Source organism: Prionailurus bengalensis, chromosome C1 (genome assembly GCF_016509475.1).
Source record: "Prionailurus bengalensis isolate Pbe53 chromosome C1, Fcat_Pben_1.1_paternal_pri, whole genome shotgun sequence".
In the NCBI taxonomy this organism is placed as follows: Eukaryota; Metazoa; Chordata; class Mammalia; order Carnivora; family Felidae; genus Prionailurus; species Prionailurus bengalensis.
In genome coordinates, this window is record NC_057345.1 from 2,792,412 (window position 1) to 2,812,396 (window position 19,985).

General features: G+C 56.7%; 1 protein-coding gene across 1 annotated transcript in view; it reads left to right on the forward strand.

The window, feature by feature from the left end:
• Window positions 1-10,527: 10,527 nt before the first annotated feature.
• AJAP1 (adherens junctions associated protein 1) overlaps window positions 10,528-19,985 on the forward strand; it is a 130,469-nt gene continuing 121,011 nt past the window's right edge. Inside the window, exon 1 of the mRNA XM_043573619.1 lies at window positions 10,528-10,671. Coding sequence (XP_043429554.1) covers window positions 10,643-10,671 — 29 coding nt within the window. The 5' untranslated portion in view covers window positions 10,528-10,642. The remainder of the gene's footprint in view (window positions 10,672-19,985) is intronic.

Here is a 19,985-nt window from a genome sequence, read left to right on the forward strand (position 1 = left end):
AATGTTCGCAAAGTGCATCCATGTTGTAGGGCGCCCTGTGTTTCATTTTATGGCTGAGAGCTACTCCGTTGCATGGGTGAATCACACATCTGCGTATCCGCCCACTTGGTGGTGGACATTTGGGTTGTGGCCACCTTTTGGCTAATGGGATTCCTGCTGCCATGAATATGCATGTGCAAATTCCTGTGTGGACTTTCACTACTCATTCTTAAGACCCCTGGGCATTTGTATCCCGCAGGGGGGCTCTCTTTGATGCCTGGAGCTTTTGATGTGGGACACACTTGATTGATTGGGTCAGCACACAATATACAGTGCAAATTAGGACACGTTGAGGGGGAGATGGGGCCCGGTGAACAGTTACCCCAGGATGGCAGCCCCAGGCAGACTGGAACGTATGGTCACCCTGCTTGCAGAGAGCCCCCTTCTGCACAGTCACCTCCCCCAGATTGGCACTCAACCTTCTTAAATCCTACGCACATGAGGCTTGCTGCCCCCCTTCCCATTTTCAAGCAGGCTTTAACAGTGGATGCCCCAATTGGAGAGTTTGACAACTTGTCCCCTCTGAGTGTTTGGGGCTTGAGATTTGACCCGGGGAATCTGGGCAGGGTGAGTGCCCGATCTCCCCAGCCCCTAGTCCCAAGTCCATGTTCCAAGGGGATGTTTGTCCGGTCTATGCTTTCTGGAACTCACTAGAATGGAAGAGAGAGTGTCCTGAGCAGCGACCTCACTTGTCTGATTCAGCAGCCACAGCATACATTTTGGCTAAGTGAGCGGACGGATTTAAGAATGACTGACCCTAAACTGCTGGGCACTCTGCCTGAAGGGAGGCTGACCCAACTGTGCGTGCGTCATCCTCTTCTCACCCGGCTCTCAGGGCACAGCTGGAGGGACACCCCCCACGGCACTTAGCAGATTCGTGTCTGCAGTAGGCGGGCACTCAACTCCCGTTGAGTGAGGTATCACGCTCACGGACACGCGTGGAGGTATAGCACCTGCTTTCCACCAGTATTATTCTGCTGACTCTCTTCTGCGACCTGGACACCACCCCTCCCCAGAAATTCACAGGGTCACGTGCTCCTTCAGGACGCAAGTCTAGGAACGTGCTTACGGGCTCGAACCCCTGAGAGCAGACAGAGCTTAGGAGGGGGTGGTGCTCAGTGTTAGACAGCAGCCAGCCGGTGACCTTCAGGAAGTTGTCAATGGACAGTCAGGCATCCGGGTCTTGTGTATGTGTTTATCGTCTGAATTCCTCCCTGAGCTGTAAGTCCTGTACGGGCAGAGATCAGGTGTGTTTATCCTACCACAGTACAGCTGGCACCTGGGACCCAGCACCGTAAATGCTCGTTGCATGAAGAAAAGGTGAATAAGTAGTCGATGTCTGTCTTCAGATGGGCGTCAGTGTCACTGACCGCGGGCTGCTTCCTAATAATGGTAACCGTGAGCACATCTAACACACAGGAGCCTTCAACCGTTCGTCTAATTTAGTCTTCCGAGGCACACCCCTTTATGTCCTACTTTCGGGATGTGAGGACCAGTCAGGGGAGTGATATAGCTGGTCTGCCGTCATGCAGCTGGGACGTGGTGGAGGCAGGACTTGGATTTACTTGTTTCTTAAAAAGCAAGCAAGCAAACAAACAAACAGACACCCCGTGTTCTTCTGTCTCCCACTCGCTCCCTCTTGTTGGATACAAATGTCCACCCTGATTTTGTGGATCTCTGCGGTGGGTGAGTGGGACGGGGGTGCCGGGGGTGTTGTGGGGAGGAATTCCAGTACAGTTGCTCCGAGAAAAGATATCCTGGATTGCTACCGTCGCTTTATATAGCTGGGAGAAATGAAACTTCTCAAGCTCATTTGGGAAGCCGTGGGCCTGATTCAGCTTTTAAACACCTGCTCCAGGCCAGGCAGATCTGTGCTGCCTTCTCCAGAGCCTTTTGTTGGCTCCCGTAACAAAGGAAAACTCCAGGGCACCAGACATCAAGCCCAGAGCCAGGAGTCACTGTCTCCCGGGAGATTCGGTGTTTGCCTGCCCTCTCGGTGAAGACCTCAGAAACCCGAGAACAAAAAGCCGAGGAATCCCCAGCCCCACCCCAACCCCCACCCCGGGTCAGAACTCAGCCAAAGATGCACGTTGGCACTGGTGAAGTAAGCACGGGTCAGGACGAGCCGTGGGCGATGTGAAACCCACGCGGCATGGCTGTGTAGCCTGCTGGTTCCAGGTCTCTGTCCCCCTCTTTGACTACACCGTTGAGTGGGGGTCGTAAAATCCCTCCCTGACTAAGAAGAAGCTTAGCCTGTGCCCAGGATTTCCCAGCCTTGTGGGGAAACACTGACCCGTTCCATTACATTTGCCCGAAAGCTACAGAAAACTGGAATAAACTATAGCTTGACCTGAGCCTGGTTTCTATTTCTTACCTACAAGAAAGTCTGTGGGGAGGCTCATATGGAAACCCACGATGCCTCGGGGGCCCAGACTACTGCTACCCATTCATTCTGGCATTCTCGGCTTGTGGCTTCCACGCACACACCTGTCGCCTCGGCTTTATAACGTGGCTACTGCCTCACCGGCATCCCATCTGTGTGCCAGGCGGGAATGAGGAGAAGACGGAAAGCAAAAGGTACGTGCTCAAGGATGAGCCCTCCCCCGAAGAGCTTTGCGGGAAGTCCCATGAAACCACGTCTGCCTACGCATCGCTGGCCAGAAGTGCGTCACAGGCCGCCCTAGTACAAGAGAGGCTGGGACGTATAAACTTGTGGCCTGGCACATTTGTCAACACCCCACCCCCAACCTCCACCATAAGTTCCACTAACAAGGATGCAGAGGAGAGAGGATAGTGGCGAGTCAGCTAACAGCGTGTAGCTGCCGCCACATTCTCTAGAGGGCTGAACGGTGAATATTTCATAAAAGCGCATTTTAAAGGTGAGCTTCCGGGGCTGGCTATACTGTATAGAAGAAAACAATGACCCAGGGTTTTGGGGCCTTGAATCCTTGTTGCTTATCAGGGGTTCTGCTTTTTGACACATTCAGAAAGTGGGGAATAAAATGCAGAAGTGGTTTTGCCCGGAGCGGCCCCCATGTGACACACTAAATAGAGCCTTGGCTTTGAACAGGCCCAGGCTGGGTCACGGAGTCATCCCTTCCCTGCTGGGTGATCTTGGACAATCCTCTTTGAACCACTTATATGTACATATGATGGTGAGTAGGTCTGATGTTTAGGCAGCGTGCTCCAATATTACAATATTATAATACTGAAATGGCTTTGTGCCAGTTGGAAACGGCCTCTGCACTCTCCCTGCAACACCCCACGTTCCTTCGGCACCTCACCCCCAGGACTGCTGCTTGGCTCCGTGGCCATAGCCAGCCTCCGGTCCAGTGCTCAAGCTGCATGGTGCTTAATATTTTAAATGTTAGTCTCAGCTAGAATGATATTATCAAACTCTCCGCATTGTTGTGGAGGTTAAATGAAATTAGAAATGTAGAATTCATCATGGTGGCTGATGCTTATAGACTGGGGTGAATCTCAGGCCACACTGGAGCAAGCCAGCTGGGTATTTGCTCTGCATCAGGGCACTCAATAAGTGATGTGTCTTCCTCCCTCCTTGGCATGTTCCGGAAGCCTCTTCAAGCCTGAGGATAACAGCTTAGACAAGGCATCATTAGAGGAAGTGGCTTTTCTGCTCGATTACTCTCTGGATTGGCTGTGAGCAGCTCCAACGTCACCTGAGCTGCTACTTGAGGAAGATGGGGTCCAATGAACATTGGTTAGAAAAGGAGGCCATAGAAGGGTCAGGTGCTTTTTGGTGCTAAGAAAGGGTCTGTCCGTAGATCCAGAGCACCAATAAAATTCTTAAAGATGCTGCTACTGCTGCTGTTGATGACGATGATGATGATAATGGTGAGTGACTATGGTGGGGGCGATGATGATGACGGTGATGATGGTGGTGACGATGGTGATGATGATGGTGACAAGGATGGTGGTGATGGTGATGATGGTGGTGATGATGATGATGATGATGGTGATGATGATGGTGGTGATGATGATGATGACAATGGTGACGATGGCGACGATGGTGATGGTGACGATGGTGATGATGGTGGTCACTATGATGCTGATGATAATGGTGGTGATAGTGGTGGTTGTGGTGATTATGGTGATGATGATGGTGACAATGATGGTGGTGATGGTGATAATGAGGATGGTGATGATGTTGATGGTGATGATGATGGTCACTATGATATTGATGATAATGGTGGTGATAGTGGTGGTTGTGGTGATTATGGTGATGATGATGGTGACGATGGTGATTTTTCTTGACAATTCACAGCTCCTCCCTCTAGATAGAAGTATAGCCTCAGAAGAGGCATTATCCGGTTATCTCTACATCTAGGGATAAGCAAATCACCCCCACCACCAATTGTAGTTGACAAGTGTCTGTCTCTGTGTTTCTAGCATTAGTCAGGTGCCCGACCCTTGGACAGGTAGTGTAATCTAGTCCCCAGTCCTCTCAGCCTTGAAAGGTAAAAGCTATCTAGAGTTTGGAGATAGAAAAGGTGTGCAGACTCAGCATGCCTTCCAGAAAACACCCGCCTTCCTTTGAACAGATTCTGGCATTGTTGAATTTAGGGGCTCAGTGAGATTGAAATGCAAGCTATCTTCTTGAATCATTGACATCTACTGGTAAACTTAGTAGATTGCAGGAGTGTCCCAAGTGGTGCCTGTCCCTCCCTGTGTGAGGGTAATGTTTCCTCAGCCTACCCATGTCAGCCCAGCTGTGTTACTTGCCTCGACCAGTGAAATGTGCACAGAAGTGACATGTGTTCCTTCCCAGCAGCAGTTTTAAAGGGCCACCATGAAGTTCACCATGACTCCGTGCCTTGTGTTATGGGACTAGGGACGTCCAGGTAAGGGCAGCTCCTTCAGGTTGCGTCCCAGAATGAAGACAATGTGCAGCAAAGCTGGTGGCGACTGTTGGTGGTCGTGAGCAAGAGTGAGAGATTGATCTTTGTTGGGTTCAGCCATGGAGCTCTGGGGGTTGTCTGTTGATACAACCTAATCGAGTCACAGCTGACTGATGCGGTTTATGAATCAATCTGGGAAGGACATCAATAGTTGAGACACACCGGCATCTAGCTTTGCCTTCTCTGCCTGGAGCCCAGGGTCTCTGGCAGTAACAGCAACCGCTCTCGGGTCAGACCTTCTTTCCTGAGCAGTTGTCCCCATTTAAGGAGCTCTCCAGCCAGACATGCTTGTTTCCAGGCTGCTGCATCCACTGGTCCCTTCTGTACATGCTTGGTGCTCATTCAACGAGGTGAATGAATTCTCTCATCCTCCTCACAGGGGTCGGACTTTTGGGGACCAGCGAGAGACTCACCCCCCTGCAAAACCAAAGGTCTTTTTTTTTTTAATTTTTTTTTCAACGTTTATTTATTTTTGGGACAGAGAGAGACAGAACATGAATGGGGGAGGGGCAGAGAGAGAGGGAGACACAGAATCGGAAACAGGCTCCAGGCTCTGAGCCATCAGCCCAGAGCCCGACGCGGGGCTCGAACTCACGGACCGCGAGATCGTGACCTGGCTGAAGTCGGACGCTTAACCGACTGCGCCACCCAGGCGCCCCCCAAAGGTCTTTTCTCCCATGTCCCTGATCTCCCCCTCCCTTCTTTTTTAAGATCCAAATGAGCCCATCCTGAGTACTTTGTGAGGTCTAGTCCCTCTTCCCTCCCCCTCCCAAAGCCCAGTGTCTCCTGGAGTGTGAGAGAGGAAGGGGATCCTCACATCTTCTGGCTTCTCCAGACACTGTTGCCTCTTCCCCACCCTAACCTGCCCCACAACAGAGACCACCCCTTCCATCACTACCCCCCCCCCCCCAACAACTGCCTTAGAGCAGAGCCACAACACAGGACAAAACCCTCAGACTTTGGTCTCAGCCACAGTTAAGAGAAAGTAAGGACTCTGCTGGGCACTGGGGCCCCTCCCCTGGGGCACCCCAGCCTTTGACTGGCTTCTCAGCATATATCTGTCCACCTCTGGACCTTCTCTTTCCTCCAACTTCAGGCTCCAGACCTCCAGACTCCACAATGCCAAGGGGCTGTGCTCAAATTGTCACTTTATTTTGCAATGCAAACTAATCCTCTTCCTTACCCATGTGATAGATGTAGCAGAGCTCTCATCACAGAGAATCCCTAAAAGCCTTGAAACTGGGGCTTGCCCACCCCCCCCCCCCACCAGCCAGATCAAATTCTTAGGTAGTCTTTTTCTCACCTGCCTTCAGAGCCCATCACTTGCTCAGAACAAGCAGAAGCAGCAACTTTTCCTCTTTCCGATACACAAGTGTGTCTGAATGGACGGTAGACAGCTGGCATTTTCTTCTGCTGACCCTGGACTGTGGGATGACAGTTGTGGGTGGGGGTGGGGGTAGGCAATCTCGGCTTCCCTCTCTGGCCTCTGACATGGGCAGCCTCCCCCTTGCACTCAGCTGCAGTCTGCAGCTGTGTGCAAGCCTCACCTGGCACCTGGCGACCAGCTCCAAAGAGGAGGCAGGAATTCTAAAGTCTGGGCACTTAACCTCCCCCAGAAGGAAAAGCCACCTGGAGTTCATTCCCTGTCCCCACCCCAAGCAAGTTTTCTTGTGCGGGGGGGGGGGGGGGAGCTGGTAAGGCAGGGGGCACAGAAGACAGTAGTGTGAACGCTTTAAAGAGACTTATAATAATTTTAATCAGCATTTCCCTTCCATTTAAAATCACAAACTTAGCTACTTAATCAAATGTCATGCTTAAGACACATCTACCTCCTTGGGAGAAAAATGAACAGTGGAAGCTCAATTTGGCTTGGATGGGTTTTAAAAATAGTCACTCTGCTGAAGGCCATTAGGTAAATGGCCTAAGAGAGCTTCAAAGAGGACCTCCGGCAGAGGGTCAGCCAAGTCCTTTGTTGGGAAAATAGGGCAGGGCAGAGGGGAGGGGGATGGGAGGGCGCAGGATGCAGCTTGCTCCGGAGTAGGGGGTAGCAGCCAGATGTGGGGAGGGGATCTTTCTACAGCGGGTACATCTGAAAACTTTCCTTTTGCACTTGCTGAAGCTGCTAAGCCTGTGTGTGTGTGTGTGTGTGTGTGTGTGTGTGTGTGAGTGTGTGCGTGCACGTGACAAGTCTGTGTCTCCGGTGTGGGATGACATACACCCACCCTCCCAATTCCCAAGCGAGGAAAATGAAAGGGTCAGAAAATGTGAGAAGCCGTTAAAGTACAGGAAATCGGTTGCATTAATGGTGAAAGAGAAGTCTTGGCTTTATTATTTTACAGCATGGAGGAAATGGCAATGTTTTCATCAAGAGAAAAAAATAAACACAAACAGAGTACCAGGTGGGTGCTCTCTTTGGCGGGAGTTGTGCTGGCGTGACCGGTGCCCAAAGGAAAAAAGAAACTGGTATGCCCTCGTCCTTACGGAGATGCTCCAGCCCGGGGTGGGGGAGGGGGGTGGAGGGCGGCCTCCCTCCCCCAAAGATTCGAGAGGCCTGTGCTCACTTGTGTCGGGTAGAGTCTGATATGTCCCTGAGACTCCTGCCAGCCTCTGCCCTGTTTTTTTTTTTTTTTTTCAGGACACACTCCTCTCTACAATCCTTGGTCCTGGGGCTCGTATCTGAGGGCTGGGGACCCCCAGGGTATGTGGGTAGAGTCCAAGGGCTCTCTATACTTGGGTGAGGAAAAATGACATCTTTATGCTTGCCAATTCCCACTGAAATCCAGCATTTCCGTCCATCACACGTGTAGGCAACAGGCCACAGTGGCAGGAGGTCCCTGAACTGGGGCCAAACAGGGAACTGCAGGCAGTCATTCCCCCATCCCACGACCGAGACTTCCGATGTCTTAAAGTACCATATTTGTTTTAATATTTGGGTAACACGTTGCAATATCATTGACTTCCTAAAAACCCTCTGCATTTCAGTGTGTGCATTTATAAACGTCCTGAGACAAGGTGGGCAAGTTCGCACGTGGCCGCTGAAGGGGGTCCCCGGAACAGAGCAGGTTGGGACTCCCCCCACCCACAGCCCACCTGGCCCAGGGTTGTCCTGGCTCCTCCTGGGGCCTCCCTCCTGCAGCACCCCCACTTTGTCCCGCTAGGTGGCAGCACTGTGGGCACCCCCTTCTCCCCTGACTATCCTGGGCCCAGCCTGCTATTCCTATACTTCCCTGTCTCCCTTAGTGGGACGTGTTCCCCCAAACCCCTCAGGGAGAAGGCTGCAGGGGAAAACCACCCAGGAGTGGCCAGGCAGGTGCAGTGCTGACTCAGCCTGGTGCTTCCCTGAACCACAATCGCGACGGTGAGTGTGAGGCCATCTCATTGAATCCCCATGAAAATCTGGAAGGGAACATGAGACCCATTTTGCAGAGGAGGAAACAAGATCAGAGAGGCCAGAGAAGGCACCATGACCCCACAGTTAGGCAACAGGAGTGGCTGGTCTGCCCATGTCAAAATCTGGGTTCTTGCCACTATCCTTCCTTGCTTCTGGCCTTTCTCCTCTGGGATCTTCCTGGACCTCCCGTCTGGGTGGAGTAGACTCCCACGATGCCCAGGGAAGAAGGGTGCACCTGGGAGTCCAAAGTTCCATCCATGCTGGGCCTGGATCTGCCCCGCCACCAACTCACTGCCCTTCCCAGGGAGGCCCGAGCAGCCAAGTGGGGTCTCCGCTGATCTCACAAGACTGGGGTGATTCCAGAGCTTAGCTAGGGGAGGCCCCTGCACAGATCAGGTCCGGTGTGAGTTAACCTTCCCTCCACTCCCTGGACCCGGCTTCCACGTCTGCCGCAGAAGGGCGGCACTCGGTGGTCTCTAAGGCCTCCAACTCTGCGCCTCCGTGGAGGGCACCGAGTAGACGGCGGGCCTCTCTGGGTGGTTTCCCTGGTCGGCACAGCAGGTCCGGCCTCCGGGGGGGGGGGCAGTTCACTGTAGGTCACTTCTCTGGGTGAAAGAGGCCCCCATCTAGAGCCTTTCCTCCTCCAGCCCCTGCCCTGCAAGCGCAGCCTCACCCGGAAGGCACAAGGGAAGTCCTGGGATGGGGAAGGGACCGGATTACCGGCTGTGGCGGCGAGCCTGGGAGGCCGAGGGCCCGGAACTCTCAGCGAATCCTCCGGATCAAGGGCCTGGCCAAGCGGAGGCGGCAGTCGGGCGAGCTGCCTGACTCCCAGCCCCGGGGGGCTAGGGAAGCGTCGAAATTCGGGACCGGGCTGGGTTGGGACAGAAGGCGCTAAGCGCTGACCTGGAACGCAGGGGCCCAAGGCGGGGGCCAGGGAGGCGGGAAGAGGAACCCTCCTGCTTCGCAGACTCTGGCGGCGCCTCTTGCGCAGCTCCGCCTGGAGGAAACTTTCTGCGCAGCCTCTCGCTCCAGGCGCCCCCCGCCCCAGGGCTCACGCGGGAACGCCCCCTCCCCAAATGAGCTCTCCGGGTCCCCTGGGCGCCCCCGTAAACGGGTCGGAACCTCGAACCGCTTCGCAGGCCATCCGGTTACCGTGGCAACACCATCCGGCGGCGCCCGGCGGTCCAATCCGCGCCCGCGGCCTCTCCGGAGCCTCTCCCAAGGTGGGGACTGAGACCCGGCAGGGGCTGGGCAGGGGGGCGGCCGGGGGCCCCGCCTGACGCGTCGCGGGGCGAGGCGAGGCGGGGCCGCGAGCGGCAGCCGGCGCCGGGCAGGGGGCTCCGGCTCCAGTTCGAGGGGCGGGGAAGGCGGGTGACGTGAGCCGGGCCGGGCGGGCGGAGTTGGGACCCGCTCGGGGAGGCGGGGGCGAACGCGCGGAGAGGCAGACGCGCGGAGGGAGGCGGCCAAGCGGCGCGGGCGGCTCTGCGGCGGGCGCGGTGGGCGCGGGCGGCGGGGCCCCGGGATCCCCGCGCGCCTCCTCGGCGCGGCGCCGCCGCCGCGCGTCCCCACGCCCCGCGCTGCACGGCGCCCTCGCCCCGCGCGCCTCCCGCGCCCGCCTCCTGCCGGCCTCCGGCGCCGCGGCCGTCTGCAGAGCGAGCGCTCAGACGGAGCCCCCGGCCAACTTGAGCGGCGCCGGCCGGCGGCGCACCCCCGCCGGAGCCCCCTGACCTGGCGGCGCGCAGAAGCGACCCGCGTCCTTCCGCGTCGCCGCCGCCCTCACCCCCGGACCGCGCCGCCCCCTCGGCGCGGGGCTGGGACCGGAGGCGAGAGCCGCGCCACGAGACACGCACCGTGCGCCGCGGCGCCGCCCGGCCTCCCTCCCCACCGCCCCGGAGGGCGAAGCCGCGTCTCCTCCGACCCTCGCCGCGCGGCCGCAGCGCCGGAGCGCGCCCCTCCCGGGCCGGCCGTGGGCGCCCCCGCCTCGCCGCCGCCCTCGCCGGCTCGCCCCCGGAGGGGCGGCGAGCCCCGCGCCCCGGCCCGAGGATGTGCGCCCCCGCGGGCCGCCCCGCCTGAGCCATGCGCCCCAACGGCGGCGGCGCGCCGGCCGGCATGGAGCCCCGCGCGGCCGCGCTCTGACTCGCTCTGCGCCCCGCGGCCGGCGGGCGGCGGGCGCCGGGCGGCGGCGGACCGAGAGCCGGAGACCGGCGCCGCGGGACGGAAGCGAGCGGGCGCGGGCGCCGCGCAGATGGCCGGGGCGAGCAAGGTCTGAGGCTCCGCTGCCCGAAACGTGACCATGTGGATTCAACAGCTTTTAGGACTCAGGTGAGCGACCCGGCCGGCGCCGGGGTGCGTGTGGCTGCGTGGGTGCGTGGGTGCCGGGCTGGGCTGGAGCGGCGCTCTCCTCAACGTTGCGAATAAAGAGACCCCTCCCCGCTCCCCGCTAGCGGCCGGAGGCGGCCGCGGGAGCCGCGTCCGGGTGCCAGTCCCGAGCCCGGAGCTCCGCGGCCCCGCAGGGAGCGGCCGGCTCTCCCTGCCTGCGCGATGTCCGGGTCCGGCCAGGGGTGCCCGCCCCGGCTCCCCGTGCAGCGGGGCCGGCCGGTCGAGCCCGCGGCTCCCGGCGCCAGCAGCGCAGTGTCCTGGCCTGCCGCCCCGGCGCGCCTCCTCCTTGGGGCCCCGGCCGGCCGTGGACCCTGGGCGGGTGCCGGGGCTGCCGGAGAAAGCCAGAGCTCTCCCGGCTCCCGGCTCCCGGTGAGAGCTGGGCAGGCGGAGTTGGAGGAAACCAAAATCAAACAGCCACTCCGCCCTCCCTTACCCTTCCTCGGGGCCCCAGGGCTGGGCAGGGGCCTCCCGGGCTCCCAGCGGCCGATCCAGCTGTTTGCCGGTGACCTCCGGGCCCGACGGGCGCGCACAGCTGGCGGGCAGCTGGGGCGGGAGACTCTGGGGCTCTGGGGGAGGTGCGCGGGCAGCCCCCCCCCCCCACGCAGACACCCTCGGGAGCGCCCGGGGGCTTGTCTAGGTCGGGACTCCAGGGCCAGGTGGCACCAGGGGGTCCAGCCGGGAACTCGCGGCAGGGGTACTCAGGAAGACCCTTTTGGGCAAACTTTGCCCGCTTGTCGTGGCGCTCAGCCATTCGGCCCGTGCCTCGGGCGGCCTAGGGCCCAGGAGTGCGCGGTTGTCTCGTTGGTCCCGCAGGCCGCCCCCGAACCGTCCGCCCGCCTGCCAGGGGGCTTCGCCGAGCCGGTGCGTTTGGGTCCCGGGTTGCAACCGAAAGCAGGGAGGACGTAGGCGGAGGCGGAGAAAGCGCGTGCGGTTCTGGAGTTTGTCCACTGGGATGCACTGCGCTCCCGCGCTGGGGAGGAAAGGGCCGGTAGGTGCTGGGACTACTGCCGGAGCCGCCCCCACCGCCGCCCCATCGAAGCTGGGGGGAGTGAGCCTAAGCGAGACCCAAGTGCGCGACCTGATTTTGAGAAATCGGAAGAGTGTCCTCTGTCGAGCGCGCCGAGCATTGTCTAGCTACCTTTGATTTATGAGACAAACCCGCACCCCGGGGGTAAGCACTGTTTAGAACATCTAGAGAAAATTGTCAAATGTTATTATCCGCTTTTTTTTTTTTTTTCTGGAAAGCGGCACTCCTTTTTCCGGTGGCTGGTTGGCTAGTGTGGGCTTTAAAAGGTTAACGGTGAAGCGAATCCTGTTGGGTATTGGCCTGGCCTGAATCGATACCGTGTGCTTGGACTAGATAAGGTTTAGGCTCCCTGTTCTGGGACGCAGACAAAATGGATCGAGGGCAGCGTTGCCGGGTGACCCCCTCCAGGTGCCCTGCCATCTGCCTCTCAGGTCTCAGCCAGCCCCGCAAGGCCTCGGGAAAGAGCAGAGGGTCCCAGCCCCGGCTCTGGGCTCACCTCCTGCTCCCAGATGCTTCCCGAGCTCCTGTCTGGTGCTTCATTTCTGACCGACTGCTGGCAAGTTATTTGAGCTGCTGTGGTTTCTTTCTTTTTATTATTATTATTACTACTAAGTTGCTAGATTGAAAGATTAGTACATTTTGATAAGGGGAGAGGAGAGTAAATACCATGGAAAGAAGCCTCTGTGTTGGTTCAGAATTCACTAAAGCAGTTCCTCTAAAGCATCCCCAAGTGAGATCTCCTTGGGATTTTGCTGTAGGAAATAGTTCTGTTGGTGATTTTGAAGTTTGACCTTTTGTTGTTGTTTTTTGTTTTTCCTTCAGTGTTAGCACAAGAGATTTTCTGTAAGGGTGCCTCTAAGGACAGCCTGTCACCTGTCTTGGAGGCTGACCGGAGAGGGCTCTGTCATGTCTGTGAGAGCCACCCCCTGGCCAGGAGAGGTGCCTGGCCGGGAGGGTCTGTGTGCTTTTAGCGTCGCACCAGGCGAGGGTCGCAGTAACAAAGCCAGGATCGCTTGCTTGAAAGCTGGAAATGCACTTTTTCCTTGAAGAAAGCCGGTCATCGTCTCTGCTTACACGCCACTCTGTGGCTCCCTAGGCGAGCACAGGGCACCCCTGCTGCCAGGCTTGGAACCTGGTTGTGTCAGGCAGACGCTGAACCCGGAGCCCAGGTGGCAGAAAGCAGCTCCGGGCGTCACCTGAGCGAGAAGCTCTCTGCTCGGGCTCCCGAGACGAAGTCTGGGCTCGGTGTCTGGCTTCTGTGTTCGGCCAGAGCTGTGCAAGCAGCCTTTTCCTCTCACGAGGCGGAAACGGACGGAGTCGGATGGAGCCGTTGCTGTGCCTGCGTGGTGGTGGTGGTGGTCTCAGAGCTGCAAGCACGGATCAAGGTGTCTGTCGAAGGCAGCCCGTAGCTTGACCGGCTGGGTCGGAGCTCTGACAGTAAGGAGCGTGGAGCCCGGCTCGGAGGGGTGCTGAGTAAGCACGCAGCAGAGTTCGGCTGCCTCCTTGCAAGTGGCCTCGGAGGCTGCAGGCCACCGTGCTGCAGCTTTCCTCAGGGGCTGGGAGCGTACAGGACATCGGCCAGGTGTCCTTCCCAGGCTGTGCTCCCGGGGGGCCGCTCTGTCTGTCCTTCCACCACAAGGCCCCGGGTGCCTGTGTGTCTGCGTGGGGGTGGGCGTGGGACAAAGCGATGTGACGGTCGGTTTTCACGGGGTGCTTTTCAGCCCCCCCCGAGTGCTGGCCACGCACGCGGCACCACGTTCGGGCCCAGCACGTGGACCCAGCGGTTTGCCCCTCACCGTCCCCACCTCGAAAGTCCTCCGGCAGCTGGGGACTGGCCAGAGGCGTTAGGAGGACGGACGGCGTCAGAGGCTCTGTCCACAGGCGTCGCCCTCCCGGTGAAGCCTGGCTCGTGCCCATTTCCAGCTGCTGACACCAAATTGGTCGCAGCCGGAATCCATCGCGCGTTCGCGGATGGGATGCTGGAATAAATGGCCATTCTGGGAGGCAGCTCGAATCTCTCCACCGCGGGGGCGCGTCCCCCTCCCCTCATGCCACGCCCACCCAGGGGATCCACCTGCCAAGCGGAGGAGGGGCTGGCGGGCTCTTCCCAGTCTGTCCTTTCTGTTGATTTATTGTAATCACCTGCTTCCTTTTCTTCCGTGCATCCAAGAGGGCGATAAGCAGGGAGCAGGGCAAGCCAGCGGAGACAGCTCCACGCCTCCCCGAGACGCCTGTCTCCGTGTCTCCGGAGAGGGACTAGCCTGCTTCCCCACTGCGTCCTGCGTCCTCTTGGCCGGGGTGGCTCAGCTGTCCGTGGGATCTGCGGCAGCCCAGCCTGGCCTTGCCGTCCCCCAGCCCGCTGGCCTGGGCACCACCAACATGTCTGGCACAAGACGTTTCCCTTCACTTCCCTGGGCTTTTTGTGCCCAGACTACCCTGCGCAACCCTGTGGATAAAAGCTGCACCCTGGGTCTTGATGAAGTGAATAACCAGCAAACCCCGACCCACCCATGACTCCCGAGCCTTCCAGAGCCCCGGGGCTCCTGTCTGGGGTTACGTAAGAGTCCTCTGCTTTCCATATGAGTAGTTGCCAAGTTTTCTTCAAAGGGCTACAAGTCAGTAGAGACCAAATTGATGTACAGATTAGCTTGGAAAGCCAAATATATCCTTGATCTAGATTTTCATGTTTGAAGTCTGGCTCGAGAGGGTTTCTCCTGCCCGATGCCGGTCAGACACGAGGGGGAGGCAGGAGCTGGGCCTTGCTGGAGCTGGAGCAGACCAGCCATGGGGCCCACTGACTCCCCTTCTCTAAGACCCCCTTCCAGGAATTCAAAGGAGTCGGTGAGTCATGAGGCCGCCCGAGTGGGGACCGGCAGTTACGTAACTCAGATTAAGTCTCAGTTAATAGAAAGTCAGAGGCTGCAGCCTGCCCCTGTCAGAGTTTCGGGGGCCCTGGGGTTGGGGGACCGGGCTGCCCGGTTCTCCTGCCATGTCAGGGCGGGATCGGATGTGATCGCCTGCAGGAGGCCTGGCTGCCCCAGCCCCCCACTTGGGCCAGCACTCTGCGCTTCGGCAATCGGCGAGGAACAGTGGGGTATTTCTTCACCGCCAGGCCCCCCAAGCCCCTTCCAGAGGAGGGTGCAGGATTGGGGCCAGCTGCCTGATCGTGTCCCAGCAGCCCCTGGACCGGCCCGGTGAGCTGTGCTGGGTTGCTGGGTCTTGTCTTCTCTCTCTGGCCAGGGCTCCGGGAGACTGAGGAGCCAGACGCCCAACATTGCTCTATGGGGGGAGGGGATCCTCATCACTGTGAGCCTCTCCGGCACTGAAGGCGAGCCCAGAACAGGGGTGGCAGGTTGGGTGGGAGTCCCGTGTTGGCAAAGGGCAGGGTCCTGCCACTGGACCAAGGGGACCCGGGGAGGGGGTGCTGGGCTAGTATTTGCATTTGTGTCCCCTGCCTACACTCTGCAGAGGGTGTCACTTTGTTCCCCGCCCCCACCCCCCACCCCCCAGGAAAGGTTGGTGGCAGCCGTGCTGGGTCCATCCCTGCTTCTGCCCTCCCAGCCTGCCGTCCACCATGCTTGTGCTGTCCGCTCACTCGGACGTCTGCCCTTTGCTGCACTTCTTTGTGGCCAGCCAGGGAGCACTGGTGTGGCAGGACCCACTGCCCCTCTGCCCTCCCTCTGTTCCCACCCCGTGTGGACAGTTGCCTGGCCCATGTGGCTGTTGAAGTCTTGTTGCCGGCCCTCCCCGGGGGAGTCAGTGCTTGGGCCTGTGCGTGACCTCAGGGGCTTCTGGAAAGCGAAGCGCAGGGACCTTGGAGACTAAGGGGGTGTGTCCCCTGGAAACCGGTGCTCGGGCTTCCTGCTTTGCCCGGAAGAGCAGCCCTGGTCTCTGGACTGTGGGCTCACGAGGGCAGGGACTGAGCCTCGTCCTTTACTGCCTCCTGAGAAGAGTGCGTGGCACACAGCAATAGCTCAGGAGACGTCTGCGCCTGAGTAAACGTGTCCGTCTGGCACCGTGCCCTTGCTTCGTCAAGTCTTGCCCTGTGGTTACTCGTCCTTAACTCTGAGGCGTGGGAAAGGAATTCCCAGCCGGACCTGCCTCAGGTGTAGGCCCTGTCCTGCCCCAAAGAGGTACACCATTTCTTCCACCCTACTTCCTGGAGCTCACATTTCCGCCATTAGAGACTCTTTTCTTTGCTGTGAGATTTAGTCACAATTGGAATGCAGACACGTTTGGGAAAAAAGCAATCCTTATTGAGCCCTATCAGTCATCACGGGTTTGCTAGGAGTGACAGTATCCGATATCTAAGTGTCTGGGAGGAGGAGTGGCTGTAGATGGGAAGGAAACATGAAGGCAGGTGGCACAGGGGTGGCGGTGGGGTCGAGGGGGAAGGTACCACCGAGGGAGGTTGGGGAGATGTGGGGTGAGGGTGGGCTTGGGGTCAAATGCAAACTATTGGCCTCACAACTGGACTCCGTTCTCCCCTCCCTTTGGCTTTTTCGGGGACGGGAAAGTGGGTTCATGCGCGGGACTAGGAAAACGTGGAGCTGATGGAGGCAGCTCCTTTGAAAGAGAAGGTTCTGGTCAGTCTGTGAGTCCACAGGTGGGCGGGTAGGTAGATGTTGAGGAGCGGTCGTGATGCACACACACCTCTGGCCCCTGTGCTCCTGTCCCAACGGTGAGCTGCAGAATTTGTGCCGGACCAGGTAGCACGTGTTCCTTTTCTCAAAACGTTGGGGCAAAACTGACCTACGTTATCTTAGTTTCAGGTGCCCAGCTGGATGATCCGGTGTTTGTAAGTCGAATCGGCGTCCAGCCCTTCGCTCACTTACAGAATTTTTTCCCCCCACTGGTGGTTGCTGGAGTGTGGGGTGGGGGTGGGCAGAATGGGCACAGGGGGTCGAAAGCTGCAAATACGCGGTCGTAAAATGAGTCACGGAGTGGCACGGGCGGCCTGGCGACTCTTAGTTAATCCGACACGTCCGCCTTAAATGTCTGTGCACCCGAGAGATGACGCCCCGATCCCCGATCTCGTATTCATTTCATCCACACCTGTAGTCCGCTCCTGATTCCCGCGTGCCTGGGGGCTGGTGCCGTGCAGACTCCAAAATAAGAAGGTTTCTGCCCTCGAAGACCCCACACTCCAGTAATGGGGGGGCATACGTGTCGGGGTAGAAATAGTGTAGCCAGAGCAGAGATCAGCACCGTCCGGTAGGAAGAGAATACGGGCCACGGCTGGGACTCGGGAGCCTCAGAGGGCTGTGGGTTGTCATACTGGACAGTGTCCTGTGGAGACTCAGAAGTGACAAAAGGAGATGTTTCAGAGCCTGCCACCCCTCCCCCCAACCAATGTGGGACTTCGGTGCCGTCACTCGTTAGTATGAGCTCCGAGGAAGGTCAGGCTGGCCAGCAGTGGACAATTGCTGTGCGTGCCACATCCTCTGTGCCTGGTCAGGCCAGTGATGCAGGTAGAGCACTGAGCGACGGCTGAGGCAACAGCTAACGGCCTTCGGGCCCAGTCGTCCCAAGTGAGAGACAGCTGGCCTGCAGGTAGGCGGTTCACACCTTCTGGAGCCATTCCCATACTGGGTTGTAAGGAAGTGCTTTTGGGGACTTAAGAGGGGGTGACGGAGCCTGCTGACTAGTAACAGCGGTGTCACAGGCCAGCGGACAGCCAGCGGAGGGCTAAGACAGCAAATGAGAGAATAAGACAGAAGGCCGGTCGCCTTCCGAAGGGAGAGCTGACCCCCTAGAGGGACAGTTCCAGGGTGGTGCCCCAGGGTGCCCCAGAGCCAGCAGCGGCTGGAATGTACCATCGGCTCCCGAAGGAACACACCCGGGGGTGACAGACATCCCCGGGGCTTCTCCGACTGCGTGCGCACCAGACCTGACCCGAGGGCAGGCCTTCATTCTCTCCCCTGAACTTAGCGCTTATCACCTATGTGATCCTGAGAGTCTGTGCCACCTCGGGCCTCGTGAGAGGAGGACAAATGGTGAATTGCCAAGGTCTGGTTCTAATGAAGACGTTTAGGAATATTATTCCAGATAAAGGTGTGTGTGTGTGGTGTGTGTGTGTGTGTGTGTGTGTGTGTTGGGCACTTTGGAGACCAGTGGACATCAATGCACTTATAGAGGGCCTGGCTGGGTCAGTCAGTTGAGTGCCCGACTCTTGATTTTGGCTCAGTTCATGATCTCACAGTTCATGGGTTCAAGCCCCACATTGAGCTCTGCCCTGACGGCTCAGTGCCTGCTTGGGATTCTCTCTCTCTCTCTCTCTCTCTCTCTCTCTCTCTGCCCCTCCCCAACTCATGCTCTCTCTCAAAATAAATTAAAAAAAAAATAACCTTAAAAAAAAACACTTACACCGGGAGCTCCAACTCCAGGTGAAAAGACCAGTTCTTAAAACAAAACTCCTCCCGCAGAAGGATGCTTGCTGTGTTCACAGGGTTAGGCGTCTAATAAGAAAGGGTGGACCGTGCCTCATGAGAACCTGGCTGCTGATAAAAAAAAAAAATCCTTAACGAGATATTAGCAAACCATGTTTCACCGTATGTGGAAAGAAGCATATACCATGTGGGGTTTATTCTAGGGGTACAGAAATGGCTCCACATTTGAAAGTCGGTCAAGGCAATCTGTCAGATGAAAGACTGAAGCAGAAACACCATATGAGCCTCTGCATGTGATGAATTCAGCATCTGTCCATGAGAACTGCCAGAGGTGTAGGAACAGAGGCTCACTTTCTCCACAAAAGCCCACAGCTAACTTCACACCTAATGCTACGAAACTGGAAGCTTTTCTCCTGGAGATCAGGAATAAGCCAGGGATGTCTGCTCTCACTCACTCTCATTCAGCACAGTGCTGGAAGTTCTAGCCAGAGGGGACAGAGGATGAAAAGGCAAGAAAAGACATACAGAAAGGGAGAAATAGAACTGTCCCTATTTGCAGATGATGGGATTGTCCACACAGCAAGTCTCATGTAATCTATTAAAAAAAAACCTTCTAGAGCTAGTGAATGATTTCAGCAAGGTTGGAGGACACAAGAGAAATGAATCGTATTCCCATCTATTGGTAACAAACACCTGGACCCTGAAATAAGAAATGCAGGGGCATTTACAGTCACTCCCCAGAACGAGACATTTCAGTGTAGACCTAACGAATCGTGTTATGCTCATGACTCGCGTGCCCAGGCCTATGTGGTGCTGATGGAAGAAATCAAAGAAGAATCTAAATAATGGAAAGCCATACCATGTTCATGGACAGAGAGACTCAAGGAAGGAAGTCACTTCTCAAACTGATATAGAAGGTTAACATAATTCTTATCAATGTCCAGCAAAAACATTTGCACGCGTAGATGAGATTCTTCTAAAATGCATATGTGAAGGGAGGGGAACTAGCAATACCTAAAACAGCTTTGAAAAAGAATAATAAAGTGAGAGGAATCAGTGTGATTACAAGGCTTATTATGTAGCTGCCATAATCAAGACTGTGTGTCTTAATGGAGGAACAGATATATAGATTTTTCCACAGATAGATTCCCACAAATATGCCCAGCTGATTTTTGATAAAGGTGCTAATTCAGTAGAGGAGAGATAGCATTTTCCAACTAATTGTACTGGAACAGTAGGACATTCATAGCCAAGAGCAAACAAACAAACAAGAACCTTGATATTAGGTCTCCTATCTAATGCAAAATTAACTCGAAATGGGTTACATAATTACGTGTAAAATGTAAAACTGGAAAAGCTTTTAGGAAAAAAACCCAGAAATTATTCAAGATGTGAGACTACGCAGAAAGCTCTCAGACTTGCCACCAAAATCATAATCCATAAAAGGGAAAAAAAAAAAACTAATACATTGGATCTCATCAAGGGTTTATAATTTTCTCTGTGAAAGACTCTCCTACGAGGGTGGAAAGACACATCGCAGAGTGGGAGAGAATGTTCGCAAACCGCATACCTGACAAAGGGCTAGTGTCTGAAAACATAAGCCCCTCTCAAAACGCAGCAGTGAAAAAGTTGAACAATCCAATTAGAAGCAGGTGAAAGCCTCTCCAAACGGGAGTACCAGTTAGTCGAAAAGCATGGGGAGAGACGTTCAATGTCACTTCTCATCTGTGAGAATGGCTGAAACAAAAACTCCTGGCAATGGGACGCTGGCAGGGACGTAGAGAAACTGAGTCCCTCCCACACCGCTGGCGGGAAGGCACAATGGTGACAGCTGCTCTAGA